Source organism: Artibeus jamaicensis, unplaced genomic scaffold, assembly GCF_021234435.1.
Source record: "Artibeus jamaicensis isolate MK-2021 breed Jamaican fruit bat unplaced genomic scaffold, CSHL_Jam_final scaffold_1019, whole genome shotgun sequence".
In the NCBI taxonomy this organism is placed as follows: Eukaryota; Metazoa; Chordata; class Mammalia; order Chiroptera; family Phyllostomidae; genus Artibeus; species Artibeus jamaicensis.
Genome location: NW_026522025.1, coordinates 30,390,852 through 30,405,455, shown reverse-complemented (window position 1 = coordinate 30,405,455; position 14,604 = coordinate 30,390,852). Strand labels below are relative to the sequence as shown.

The 14,604-nt window shown below is 44.9% G+C and overlaps 1 protein-coding gene across 7 annotated transcripts in view; it reads left to right on the top strand.

Moving 5' to 3' along the window:
- Positions 1-14,604, top strand: part of MCOLN2 (mucolipin TRP cation channel 2) — a 55,776-nt gene that overhangs the window by 28,064 nt on the left and 13,108 nt on the right. For all 7 annotated transcript variants that reach the window (XM_037163942.2, XM_053655477.1, XM_053655476.1 and 4 more), the window contains 6 exons: positions 3,026-3,110; positions 3,214-3,310; positions 4,961-5,060; positions 11,883-11,995; positions 13,199-13,348; positions 14,447-14,548. In XM_037163942.2, coding sequence (XP_037019837.2) covers positions 3,026-3,110; positions 3,214-3,310; positions 4,961-5,060; positions 11,883-11,995; positions 13,199-13,348; positions 14,447-14,548 — 647 coding nt within the window. The remainder of the gene's footprint in view (positions 1-3,025; positions 3,111-3,213; positions 3,311-4,960; positions 5,061-11,882; positions 11,996-13,198; positions 13,349-14,446; positions 14,549-14,604) is intronic.

Sequence of the window (14,604 nt, the reverse complement as noted above, 5' to 3'; positions counted from 1 at the left end):
AGTGCCACTCCCTTACAAGGCTGCTGTCTCCCTTCTCATCTGGGCCTTCTCATCCAGCATGAGGCTGCTCCATCCGTACCTGTGCCCTAAGGCTCCAGCAGCTGATGCTGCCAGGGGAAGCTCGCCAGAGCAGAACATGCTCATCTTGCCGCCACGTCTCCAAAGCTCCTGGCACAGCGTCCCTATGTTATAGAACAAACAGATAAACAAACGAACAACAGAGGGGAGGGGAGGCTGCATAGCTTCTGAGAAGTCTTGCTGCTCCTTTCCTCTCACCCAGACTTACATCTCTGAGCTGAATTCTTCCAAGCTTTAAATTCTTGTATTTGATTGGCTACTTGACAGCCCCACTGTGGCTCTAACAGGGATTTCAAGCATGTTCATCCAAAGCACAGCATTTCAAGCCTCCCCCATTCCCTGCCCCTGGCCCAGCATGTGTTGTAGTCTCCCATTTCAGAAAACGATGCCAGTGTTTTCCTACCATGCTAGAATAATGCCATCACTCAAGCCCCAGACTTGATCTTCATCTCCATCGTCATTGCTATAGTCCAAACCAGCATCATCTCTTCTTTAGACTGTTCTCCCTGTTTCACGTTTTGCCTCTTCTCTCCCCTGCCCTGTCCCACAACAATCAGAAAAATATGTAAATCGAGTCATATCAGTCCCTGGTTTAAATAACATGAGTGGCTTCCCGTTTCATTTGGAATGAAACTCATGAGTCCCTATAGGAGCTGTCCACCCACCTGCCTCTCCAAAGCCCCTCATTCCCATCCCCTTTCCCCTGTCCTAACATCCTTTTTTGGTGAACAAGCCAAGCTCTTTCTTGCCTGGGAGATTTAGTGCTTGCTTTTGTGCTACCCAGAGCACCCCCACCTCTGGGCCAGATTTATACGCAGCTGTTTCTCCTTCCTCCCACAGTTGTCCATTGACATGTCCCCAGTACCTCAGCGCCCTTCCCCAGCCACTCCTCCCGGTTATTCTCCATCATTTTGCTTTGTCTTTGCAGTTCTTCTCACACTGTGAAATCATCTTGTGTGTATTTTTCACTCTTGGTTTATCTTCTCCACTAGAACGTGAGCTCCTCACAGAAGTTATCTGTCTTATTCACTGCCTTACCTTCAGTGCCTTGCACGGTGGTTGATGCATAAAGGCTTTCAGCAAATATTTATTGAGTAAATGAATGATTTGGGTAGGCAACCTGGGTCTTTTGACGTTCTTTTGAAATAGATACTCACAGATCGCCTCATCCATCTACTGGTGAAGCGCTCAGGCTCGGGAACTGAACACATGGATTTCAATGCTGGTTTGCCTCCAGCTAGCTGTGTGCCCTTGAGGAAGTCTCTGGGCCTCTCTGTTTTTTAGTTTGCCCATCTGTAAAATTGCAGCAATAGTACCTATCTTACAAGGTTGCTTTGGGGATTACACAGGATGATGCATTAAATGAGAGAACATATAAAACCCCTAGCACAGTGCCTGATATATTTTTTGCTATTGTTATCATCATCAGTCTTTGCCTGTAGAGATCGAGTTTCTTTTGACTAACTGCCCTTACCATATTCATCAAGATCTAGTCAAGAACACCAGTGTTACACTGGTTCTTGACATCAACTATTTGCTAAACACAGGGAGACACTTCCCAGCCCTGACACCTACTTTTCTTAAATATTGTGCCTGTTGAGTTGTTCACTCAGCTCATGGCTTTGTTTTTGGCCCAGGAAACATAATTTTTCACAAAATGTGTGTATCCTGTATATCAGGACATGTTCTGGGTGTCAGCTGCGTGCTAGGCAATCAGTTAACCACCCAGCAGAGTGTGCTCTTGCTTGCAAAGATCTTATCCTCTAGTGGAGGGGATAGATGAACAAATAAAGAATTGCATTTGTGGGAGAAGACTCTTAAAGAATTGGCCGTTGAGTCTAGCAAGATTCTGGAGCACCTCCTGAGAACCAGGCGAGGGCGCTCCCTGGAGGATAAAGGCAGTGGGGTGGGCTGTGCAGCTGCCCTGCCTGTGAGGGTCCCGTGGCCCCGAAAGGCTCCTGCCAGCTCCAGACCTGCCAGGCTGTGGGGCTGGCCAGTCACGAGATGGATTTTTACATGAGGCTCTTGGAATCATTCTTTTATCGTTCAGAGGTTACAGTTTGTTTTTATTTGAATACAACCTAAGTTCCTTTCCTTTCTCTGTATTTTTTCTTTTGAAAAAGTTTCAGACAACACAGAAAAGTTGTAAAACAGCACAAAGATTTCCTTGTATACCTTTCATCTAGATTTCCCAAATGGTAACATCTTACCATGTTGGCTTTCTCTCTCTTCCTATGTTTAAATATTCCTCCTGCAATGTATAAGAACAAGAGGGTGACCCGTTACCTGTAAATGTTGTCGCCTTACCTGTAAACACTCCAGTGTGCATGTCTCAAGAATGGCCTCGTGCATAAGCACTGTGCAGTGCTCCTAGGGGCAAATAAATGTTGGTACAATATTGTCATCTAAAACCCTACTCACATTTCATCAATTGTCCTAATATTCTCTTTGGCAAAAGAAAGCCCCCCTCTCCCTGCAACCTCCTTGGTCCAGGATCACATATTGTTGTGCCTCTTTAGTCTCCTTTAGTCAGGAGCAAAATCGTTCCTTGGTTTGTTGTTGGGATTTTTTGTTTGTTTTTATTTTTATGACCTTGACATTTTAAAGAGTGAAATGTCCCCCACTTTGGGTTTTTCTGTTTTTTGGTTTTTTTTTGTGACTGGATTGGGGGTGTGCCTTTTGGTGGGAAAACCACACAAGCAGTCCACGATTTCAGGAGGTATACGATGCCTCTGCGTCTCATTACTGGCGATGTTAACTGCGATCACTTGGGCAGGGCACTGCTACCCGCCAGCCTCTCCACTGTGAAGCACCTGGTCTTCCTGGTGTGATCCATAAGTATTCTGTGGGGAGATGCTTTGGAAGTGTGCTGCCCTCATTACGCTTCAGCCCTCTGGGTTTCGCATCTGATTCCTGCTTGAAACAGTGTTGTTCTTCGTTGGCCCAGACTGCCTTCTCTTGGACCTCCAGGCCTTCTCCAAGAACCCTCCGGGCTGGAGGAACTCATCATTCTTCAGACTGGAGTTTTATAGGTAAATAAGATTTTAAGTTTCATTTCCCAGGAGACAGGGAGGAGGAAAGGAGAGTAGACGGTAAGATTCTGACATTTTACACCTTGTATTATTTTTCCTTCAGGCTCTTGCAAGTTGAAATCTCCTTTCACCTCAAAGGCATCGACCTGCAGACGATTCTGTCCCGAGAGTTACCAGACTGTTATGACTTTCAGAATACGGCAAGTGTCTATTTTACTGAGCCGCTTTTTTTTAATCATTTTTCTCTCCTCCTTCTGTAGATGTGGAGTGGAAAACACACCAGCCTATGCATGTGCTAGATGTAGTTGTGTTTTAAACCCATTGCTGATCCAGTGATGATTACTCCTGAAAATGAAGCAAGCCCTTTCTAAGTTTTCAAAAACTAAATTTCTCAGTTGAAAAGATAAGTTTTCAAAACTGACTTTGACCTTTTACTCTTCTAATACATTTTTTAAAAGTTTATGATGATTGTTTTCAGTGTCCATCATGTTTTTCCCACTTTCAGAGGAAGGTCTTCACAAACATAGCAAATGCCTTCAAACCTGCAGGCAGGAACGGCCCCCTCGTTCTGAAGGCGGAAGGCCGTTCCGCAAAGGACCAGTTGTTGCCTTTTTCATTTCAGGAGGAGGCGTGTGCAATAGAAGAGACCGTTCACTTTTGTGGGGAGAGTAACCTGTCTTCTCACTTTCGTGAAATTTCATACCCTTCCTTCCTTCCCTCTTTTCTTCCCTCCTTCATGTTTATGGAAGAGCAAAATGGATGCTGAGCTGAAAGTTGTATATAATTGTCTTAGCAACTCAGAAGAGTGCTTTATGCAACAGTCAGTAAATGCTAACGAACCCCTACTGTGCACCAGACATTGCCATGCTCTGGAGGTGCACTGGCAGCTTACAGCTTAGTGGAAGAGGTAGACAGAAAAGCAAGTGAACAAAGAAATAAAAGTGATGATTACTTGTGACTGGTGGTAAGGAAGAATGTCTCTGGCAGAGAAGACCATGATTCACTGCCCTGGAGTGACCTACATATTACAAAACACATTGAAAAATTTAAAAAAAAATCACAGGCAAAGACCTTGAGAGCTGAAAGCGTAGCTGATCTATGATTAAATCCGCAAGCATTGGAGCATCTCTGGACACAAGCCACACTCTGTGTAATCCAAGAATCTCACTATGACCAAACCAGAGCTTCAAGAATTCAGCCTGCAAGCCTCCTTTCTATACCTATGGGCTATATGACTGAACCTCCACTAAGCCTGGCACTCAAGGCCTCATTTTCCCCAAGGAAAATACCTAAAATACTTCCCTCAAGGTCTAAAATACTCAGCATATTTCACTCACAAATTTTAAGTGATAGAAATGTAATGCGGAAGATTGGGGATATTTAGAAATCTTAATTCAACCGGCAGCATTGGAGTAATCTTTGCCATTTCTGAAAGCATTATATGTAGCACTTGAGGCAAACAGAAAAATAATCTCCAACCTAATAAAAATCTAGAATTTCATACCCAAAGGGCTAAGTGGAAGCAAGTGCTTTTAAATTCCATTCTGTGTAAACAGTGAGGTCACTGTGATCTCTTGTCAAAGACCGGCGAATCCCATGTTTGTTCCTGGGACTGGTTGGCTGTTTTGCTTTGGCATTTCTCTGAATCTGCCTGTGTATTTAGTAGAACTTAATACGTTCAGTGTGTGGACTGTATTTTTTCATAAATAAAAATGGCGAAGGATTCATGTGATGAGGACGTTTTCATCAATACAATTTTTGGAGTAGATTCTGTTTGGATGCCATTGAAATTTTAAGCAGCGTCCGTCTAGCAATCACACTTTCTGCTCTCTGTACATTTGTGTCTCCAGATCACCTTCGACAACAAAGCTCACAGCGGCAAAATCAAAATCTATTTTGACAGCAATGCTAACATTGAAGAATGTAAAGACTTAACCATATCTGGATCTGGTGAGTATGTTATATGCTTGCCCATTGTGGATTTGGATGATTTTTAGTGTTTTATTTTAGGATTCAGGTGTTTAGATGGTTCGTTTGGGTGGTGATAGGAAGAAAGGACTCCAGAAAACCACATCTTGAGCATTAGATTCTTTAAAGCATCTCCAAAAGCTTTGTGTCTTTGTTTAGTTCAGCGAATATTGATTGGGCCCCTCTTAGGAGAGGCAGCCTGCCCAGTGGTCAGGGGCAGAGCCTTGGCAGCCAGACTGCCCGGGTTTGGGTCTTGGTTCTGTTTACTGTGCCTGTGAACTTGGACGAATTAGGGAACCTCTCTGTCTCATTATTTTTCTCTTCAAAATGAGGGCAATAACAGTACTTACTTCCCAGTAGGTTGTATATCAAATGAGTTAGAATGTAAAGCAAAGCACTGGGAACAAGATTTGGCACTTAGCCCTAGCAGGGTGGCTCAGTTGGTTGGAGCACTGCCCTGTCCACCAACAGGGCGTGGGCTCGATGCCCAGTCAGGGCACATAAGGGAGGCAGCCAGTCTATGTTTCTCTCTCACATCTCTCTCTTTCTTTCCGTCCTCCCTTCCTCTCTCTAAAATCAAGAAAAACAATAAAGTTGGTATGTAGTCATTGCTAGGCATTCTGGAAAAGAAAGAAAACGCCTTTGTCAGGGCATTAGACATGCTTATCAAATCTCTAATGTGTTGCGGATGGCATTAAGTGTTAGAAATACAAAAAGGCATGAAGGTGCAGAAAGCAAAGGTCAATTCGGACTGGGGCAGAGTGAGAAGTAAAACCTAGCAGTGGTCCTTGAAGAAGGTGTGCGTTGATCTGAGCCCTGGACAGTGGGGAGAGATCGGGACTTCAGAGCCCAGAGAACAGCCTGTACAAGCACCAGGTCGCTTACTCAGTCACGACTCAGAAAACACCCCTTGATCCACAGTTTAAGTGGAACTACACATACACACAGCCTATTCTCCTGGAGGGTTTGGGGTGATGTTATGATGGATGGTCAGTATTTATTAATTTATAAGTTTTGTTTAACTGGACTTGCCTTTGACCAGGTTATCAGGACAAAATTAAATGTAAGATACCTGTGGTTCCTAACTAGGTTAGATCACTTTAAAACTAGATTCAGGTTGTAGCCTGTTGCTTCAGTTCTATGCCCTGATGATTTTGAAGTTTTGGTTTCGAAGTTCTAGTAACTGACTTAAACCACTCATTAGAATATGGTTTTGGTTTCTGTTAAAAAAAAATGGTCACTATTCCTCAGCAGACACACTCTTCCACAAAAACGCGCAGATCAGATGCATATTTTTCAAGTCCATGTATGGGTTGCAGCTATTTTAAGCAAAAGAAGCTAACTTTCATCGTATGTGAGCCATGGTTTGGAATAGTCACTATGATCGAATGACTCAGTCAGTCAAACATATTGGCAGCACATGGTTTCCTTCCCTCCCACAGGACCCTTATATTCAGAAGAAAGGAGGTCTGAGCTTTAGCTTTTTCTTGTCTGGGAAGCTCTGTATCTGTCCTTCAGTTCTAAACAATAGCTTTGCTGGTAGAGTAATCTTGGTTGTAGGTCCTTGCTTTTTATCACTTTGAATGTTTTTTGTTAATCCCTCTGGTTTAATCCCTACAGAAGTTTCTGTTGAGAAATTAGCTAATAGTCTTAGAACTCTCTTTATCTCGTCAGGTGAGGTGGCTCAGTTGGTTAGAGCACAGTCCCGTACACCAAAAGGTTGTGGGTTCAATCCCCAGTTGGGGCATTTATGAGAGCCAACCGATGGCTGTTTCTCTCTCGCACTGATCTCTCTCTCCCATCCCCTCATTCCTCCCTCTCTGAAATCAATAATAAAAAACTATGCTTAAGCCCTGGCTGGTGTAGCTCAGTGGATTGAGTGCAGGCCTGAAAACCAAAGGGTCGCCAGTTCAATTCCCAGTCAGGGCACGTGCCTGGGTTGCAGGCCAGGTCCCCAGTAGGGGGTATGTGAGAGGAAACCATGCATTGATGTTTCTTTCCCTCTCTTTCTCCTCCCTTCCCCTCTCTCTGAAGATAAATAAATAAAATCTTTATTTAAAAAAACTGCTTAGCCCTGGCTGGTATAGCTCAGTGGATTGAGCATGGGTCTTCGAACCAGAGGATCACGGTTCGATTCCCGGTCAGGGCACATGCTTGGGTTGCGGGCCAGTTCCCAGCAGGGGACGCATGAGAGGCAACCATACATTGATATTTCTCTCCTTCTCTTCCTCTCTAAAGATAAATAAATTTTAAAAAAGCCATTAAAAAACTGTGCTTAGATGAAGATTTAAAAAAAGATTCTCTTTTTGTCTTTAACCTTCTGCATTTTAATTGTGATGTGTCTTGAAGTGGGCCTCTTTGGGTCCATCTGATTTGGAATTCTCTGCACATTTCCTTCACTAGGTTAGAGAAGTTTTCTGTCATTATTTTTTCAAATAGGTTTTTTTAAAGATTTTATTTATTTATTTTTAGAGAGAGGAGTAGAGAGGGAGAAAGAAACATCATGTGGTTGCCTCTTGAGCACCACCTACTGGGGACGTGGCCTGCAACCCAGGCATGTGCCCTAACTGGCAATAGAACCTGCAACCCTTTGGTTTGCAGGCCCGCGCTCAATCCACTGAGCTACACCAGCCAGGGCTTTAAATGGGTTTTAAATTTCATACTTTCTTCTCATTCCAGCACCCCCATGATGCAAATGTTGGTATGCTTGAAATTGCCCCAGAGGCTCCTTATACTACCCTCTTTTTTTTAGATTTTGCTTTTCTTCTTGCTCTTCTGATTGGGTATTTTTTTTTGCTTCCTTATATTCCAAATAGCAGATTTGATTCTTGGCTTCATTTACTCTGCTGTTGATTCCCTGTAAATTATTGTTCATTTCAGTTAGTGTATCCTTCATTTCTGACTGGTTCTTTTTTTATCACCACCAAACCAGTATTACATGAAATGTTAAAGGGTTTCTTTTTGCTGTTCTTGAATAACAACAACAACGAGGAGGAGGAGGAGGAAGGAGGAAGAAAGAAGGAAGAAGAAAGAAGAAAGAAGAAGAAGAAAAAGAAGAAGGAGAAGAAGTAGGAAAAAAGATTTAAAAAATGAACAATAAAATGGCAATAAATCCATACCTAGCAACAAATGAGTAAAAAAAAAGATAAATGAGCAAGCAGAACAGAGACAGACTCATAGACTGAGAGAATATTCTGATGGTTGCCGGAGGGGAGGGATGGGAGAAAAAGGTGAAGGGATTGAGAAGCACAGATTGGCAGTTACAGAGCAGTCGTGGGGATGTGAAGTGCAGCAATGGGAATACAATCACTATTCTAATAACTATATATTGTGTCAAATGGGAATAAGATTTCTCAGAACTTAGTAAGTTGTATAATGTCAAATCACTGGGGTGTATGCCTGAAACTGATATAATATGTATGTCAACTGTAATTTAAAAAAAATAAAATGATTTAAAGAAGTTTAAAAAAGAAGAAAGGAGGTCTGGCTCCCCCCTGTGGCCAGTGAGGAGAGACACTGATATTTTTGCAGGCCTCCAGACCTGTGCCGGAAGAAACCAGATTCTGTCACTAGGGAAACGCGAATTTAAAATAAAATGATGTGAAACCCTAAAAAGCAGAAGTTTGGAAACTAGCTTAGGAAATGGAGCCTCCCCCATCCCCTGCTACAGGCCGGTGGATTGATTGCCTGGACTGGGGAAGTGGAGAGACAGGAAGTGGGATGAAGACAAGGAAAACGTCTGGTGGGAACCTTGCACTACTTCCAAAATGTTCTGAGTTCATTCACATTCATATACCTACCCCTGAGGCCTCTCTCTGCCTCTCATCCTTGCCTCTGTTACCTCGAGGCAGAAAAAGGAGGGAACGTCCATTTTCACATACAAACCAAATGTTTCTTTCTAATACTCATTCCCGAGAGTGCCGCTAACCTTCCCTTTAACTTGATTTTATGAATGTAGCAATTTGGGAATGAGAGGCTGGAGGAGGTATTGGTGGACAGGACTCCCCACCGATGGGTGTCGTGATGGGTGGCCCAGGGAAAAGGAGTTAAGTGTGGGCAGCCCCGGGTGAGAGCCACGCAGGTGGGCAGGGGTGGTGTGTGTAGGACGTCTCGGGGCCTCTGGAAGGACTGGGCAGGGTGAAGGGCTTCCCTAGCCAGCCTGGCTGAGGCATCTCTCTGGACTAGTGTGTTACAAACCCAGGTTTGGGAAAGGTCCTCATAGGGGTAACAGAGCTCCAATAGAGTCAGAAAGCAATTACAACGCTCATAAAGTACCTTTTGTAGCACACCAAACTCGTCTTCTCCATAGATAAAATGAAAAGAATACTATACTGGTTTCTCTTTCTAGGAGGGATGGTGTATCTCTCTAGATCTGGGCCTCAGTTTTCCCACTGCAGGCAGTCTTTGAGATTTGTTCTAGTTATATGTTAGAAAGGAAGGTACTAGGTGCTGTCCTTGTGTTTTACAAGATCGTCCGTCCCATTTGCCCAAGAACTGCCTCTATTCCCCCTGCCTCATTCCATGGTCCAGAAAGAGAAAAAAACAAACAGACTGGAAGTGGCCTTGGATTGGGGTTGGGTTAGGTTGCTTCCTTACCTACCCATAGGTGCTGTCTCGAGGTAACTTGTACAAACTTCTGAAGTATAAAATGAAGGGTAAGTGGCAGTGGTGCGTTCTAGGCATGGTTCTAACAGGCCTAGCCCTGGATGTTTTACCCGGCTCCCTGACAGCCGTGAGGTAGTTGCTTCCCCATTTTGTAGCCGAGGCATCTGAGGCTCAGCAAGGATGAAGGATCTGCACAGTGAAGTGCATTTATTCACTGAGGTCCGTTTATCGTTGGGCTGTGGTCGTAACCCACTGGGTGAGCAGCTTCATCTCAGACACTCATGCGGCTGTTGCTCATGCCCTTGTTTTTAATAAGTGCGGACACTCTGCTCTTTCCCTTAACCACCTCCTCTGCAGGGATGTCACTCAGGAGCACTCTGCCTTCAGACTCCTCAGAAGGTTCCCTGTCCCCAGTCCCGTTGCCTTCTCAGCCCTTTCTCCATCTCTTTCCTGAGCTCATTTCCTCTTCTAATTCTTAAACATTCCTGCCTGCCTCCCCCCAGTGCCTGTGTCTCTCTGCAGTCTCTCTGAGTGGCTGTGCCCACACCCATGGCTTTAGCTGCCCCCGAGTCATCCTCTCCTGTCGTGAACGTCCAGACTGAGCTCAGTTTACTGAAGACAGAGAGCCAGGAGTCATGCCCGGTTGGCCCTTCCTCCTTATTCCCTGGGCCCCACTGGAGACTGTGTTGCCTCTCTCTCCTCGGTCTCTTGCCACTTTCCTGTGCCTTCTCTGCCTCTGACTGAGCTCAGACCTTCACAAGTTCTGACGCAGATTATTCAGTGCTCTTCTCATGTTCTGCTGGAGTCTCTGCACTTATTCATAAGCATATTGAAGCATTATGCTAAGCAAAGTCACTGTAATGTTGAAAAATACTTATGGTCCCTGCCTCCCAGAGCCAGTCATTTGGAGGGGAAGATGAGCATTGAATGATTCCATAGTAACTATGGAAAATGTGTGTTGTTATTTACCAGGGGCTGTTTCTTGCGCTTTCCTATATGAACTTATTTAATCCTCACAACAGCCCTATGACTTAGGTATTTTTTTATTATACCCATTTTTTGGATGAGGGAACTGAGGCACTTTCTCCAAAGCTACTCAGCTTCTGAGTGCAAAGCTAAGAATCAGACCCAGGTTTTCAGGTTCCAGAGGCCAAGTTCTTTCTCATTTTACACTGTCTCTGTTCCTTGCTGTGCTGTTTTGAAGACATAATTACAAGTTCAGTGGTCGTCAAGCAAAGGAGAGTTAAAAGGAGCTATCGGTGTGTACACTTATGGTGAATGGTTTGAAAGAGTAGGGGCAAGGCTCATAAACATGGGCATCTCAGGAATTTCATTTGGAGAGGAAGATATTCAACCTGAAACCTAAGGCTGAAAAAGAATAACCTAAACATGTGTTATGGAGGGGATGCTGTTCCGGCAGAAGGATCAGCATGTGCAAAGTCTCTGAGGCAAGAGAGAAAACCCAGCGGGAGCAGGGAAGGAAGAAGACCAGTGTGGCCTCAGGGTAGAGAAGGTAGGGGAAGAGAAGCAGTTGCCAGGTGATGAGACTGCAGGCAGGGAGCAGGGGGCCAAGCAGGCGAGAACCATGGCTGAGATTTGGGACAGCACCATGAGGTCTTAGAGGAGCTAAGGTTACACTTTTATCTTCTTCTAGTATGTTCCCCAGACTACTGTGTTCCAAGACATAAATCTGATTACTACTCTCCTTTTTACTACCATTCCGAGAGGTTATTTTTTCTGTGCACAGAGAGAGCTTACTGAAGGGCACTCTTTGCTGGGGAAGTGCGCAGTAAGGTCACAAAGCTGAAATGCAGAGTCTGAGTTGGCAGTATTTTCAGTTGTTTTTTTCCCTCATTAATGGAAATCATGATGTTTGTGCTTCTGTGTGAAAGAATTCAGAGTATGTCAGTAGTTTTGCCTCTTTTGAGTGGAGCTCAAATGGACTACCTTCTGTTGAACTCTACAGTGAATATTTACAAATGCATTTGGTATATATATTGAGTTTATGTCTTTATGTGTATAATTCTTAACATCAGGTGGTATTTTACCTTATTTGTAGACTTCTGAGTGAATGCTTTGTGATTTGTTTCTGCTGTTTAAGAATTTATCACTTGAACTTCTTTTTTGACTGCCATCTTGTTCAGAAATTATTCCCAGGTAAGGTGTGTTTGACTTTTGAATTCTGTGTTTGTTCCTCAGTTCAGAAGAATACTCAGTATGTACTGGCATTTGATGCGTTTGTCATTGTGATTTGCTTGGCTTCTCTGATTCTGTGCACAAGATCCATCTTCCTTGCTCTAAGTTTACGCAAGGTAAGTTTGTGTTCGAATTTTCTCCCTCCCCTCTTGGCCACCGCCCCTCCCCCCCATGTATCTGAACAGTGGACCCTGATGTTGGTTCATCCTGCACTTTCTGGGGCCCTTGACTAAATGAGCTCCTTTCAGTGGTGTCCCCTGGAAGGCATTCATCAGCCTGAGGTGCGTAGGGTGAGCAAAAGCTCTCACCTCACGTCAGGTGGGGTCCGATAATTATCCTGTTAAAACTGAGCTGATAAGCACAGGTACACAATGGTGAATTCTCAGGCTTTTGACTGTTTCTAGAATAAGCGAGACCCTTTGGAATTCAGGCATGATCTGAAGAACAGAATAATAGCCCATGTGGGTTTCGTCTTTTGTCTTCAAATCAGAGTTCATTTTGACAGGGAGGCAGGATAAATGGGTTATAATGAAGCATAAAATACTCTATTCAATTTTTTAATAGTTTCAAAATTCTCCCCTGAGTTTCATTTTACCTTTTTACTCTCAGCGCTCTTGTGCCTATATGGATAACCCAGCTCCCCACACACGTACCCTGGTCTGTGGCATGTGTGGAAATGCAGACAGGGGCCAGGTGCAGGAAGTCGTCTGAATACTGTTTGTGGAGCAAGAAAACAGCCTGCGTCCTATCTTTCTCATTCTTGACCTTGGTCAACTTATTTTGTAAATATCCATGTCTGTTACTGCCCCGCCCCACAATGTAAGTGCCCGGATACTCTGATCCCAGGTCAGGGTCCTGGTTCTGCCGGAGCAGGGTGGGGTGGGCGCACTGGGAGCACAGGCCGTGGAGCTGGACCACCTCCCGGTCTCCGATCCTGGCTTTACCTCTCCGTGCCTCAGTTCTCTGCTCTGCAAGGTCGGGCTAACGATGCCTAGTTCATAGGCTGCTCTCAGGTTGAATGAGCTGATAACACGGAAAATATTTGAGATGTACTGGGTTAGCTCTTACAGGAATCTGTTGAAGTGAGCGCGTAGCCTGCAATGGTTGAGTTCCCTCGGGAGGCACTTGAACGCCCACGTCTGGCTGGGGGGTTAGAGGGGAGAAAGTGGGCCGTCATCTCCAGCCTCGAAGAGGATCTAGCGAACAGGAAAAGGTGATGCTGTATCATTTCACAGGCCAGAGCCTGTGCTGCACCGGTCTTCTCCTTCCAGAGGGCACCGAGGTTTGTAAGAAATGCTTTTTAAAATTGTCTGCTGCAGAGATTTGTAAATTTCTTCCTGGAGAAGTACAAGCGGCATGTGTGTAGCGCTGACAAGTGGGAGTTCGTCAACGGGTGGTACATCCTGGTGATTATCAGCGACCTAATGACAGTGATTGGATCCATCCTGAAAATGGAAATTCAAGTCAAGGTGAGGGGCAGCCCATTTTAAATCTGTTTTTGTTCCTCTCCTCTTGGGTGACATCATGTCGTTCAAGATACAGAAGCCTTGTGGAGACTAGCTTGATTCTCATCTTTTCTTTCTTATACCCCTACATTTGAAGCCTGACCTGACACCTCATGGAGGGACAATAAGAAAGCTGATGATCTGTGAAAGGTGATATTTCTGAGACTATCCCCAGGAATCTTGGGAGCATCTTGAGAATAGGGAGAAGATTGGTTGTTTGGATGGGTTTCATTTATTTTTTAAGTCACAGAAGGAATAGCTGGCCCATGAACCAGCCGCGTTAAGAGCCAGTGGTGACCGTCCCTGCCCAGCAGGTGCTCTGACAGAGGGGGGTGAGGGCAGGAATATCGGGGTACCTAGGACAAGCCTGACACCAGGTGTAACTCCGTTGATTTGATCTTATGACGAAGTCTTGACTCCTCCCTCCCAGCTGTTCTCTGCTCCACGCTCTGCTATCAGTGGGGAAATCTTACCAACTTCACCACCTGACACAAATGGCCCTCCCTCTCATCCATTCCGACCACCTCTGGCTTCCTTCAGGCCAATTTTCTCTCCAGTCCAGATTGTTACAGCCAGTTCCTCATTGCTTGTCTCCTTAGGCCTTGCATTTCTCAGATCTGTCCACACAGCTGTCAGAGGAATGTTTCTGGAAGTGTCTGTGTTGCTGTTATAGTCCTTTCTCACGGGAGCCCCTTTGGGTGAAGTGGCCTTCGGGTCCTCAACATGTAGCTCTGCCGCCCTCTCCTGCCCTGGACCTCACTGACCCTCACTGACCCAGCGATGCTGTGCCTGGAGGAGATCTTTCTGGCCTCCAGCATCGGGCCTGGTTCAGCCTTTGGTCCTTCACCTGCAGTGCTGTCCCCTAGCCTACCCTGCAGGCCCAGCTCTGCCCTGGGTCACGCCCATGCTGTGCTCTCTATTATCCTCAAGTTAAAAAAAAACCAAAAACCCTTCCTATCAGCCACAGAGAGGCAGGCTGTCTGTTCTTTTCCAGTGAACTTGAAGTGAGATTAATAAACAGAGTAGAATATTTCACTCATATCTCTATGTTCCATTCCTTAGAACCTCACAAATTATGACCTGTGCAGCATTTTGCTTGGAACATCCACACTTCTCGTCTGGGTTGGAGTCATCAGATACCTGGGTTACTTCCAAAAATATAATGTAAGGATGTGGCCCGGGGCAGTGCCGCTGGGGTTGCGATTCATTTCTCCCTTGGG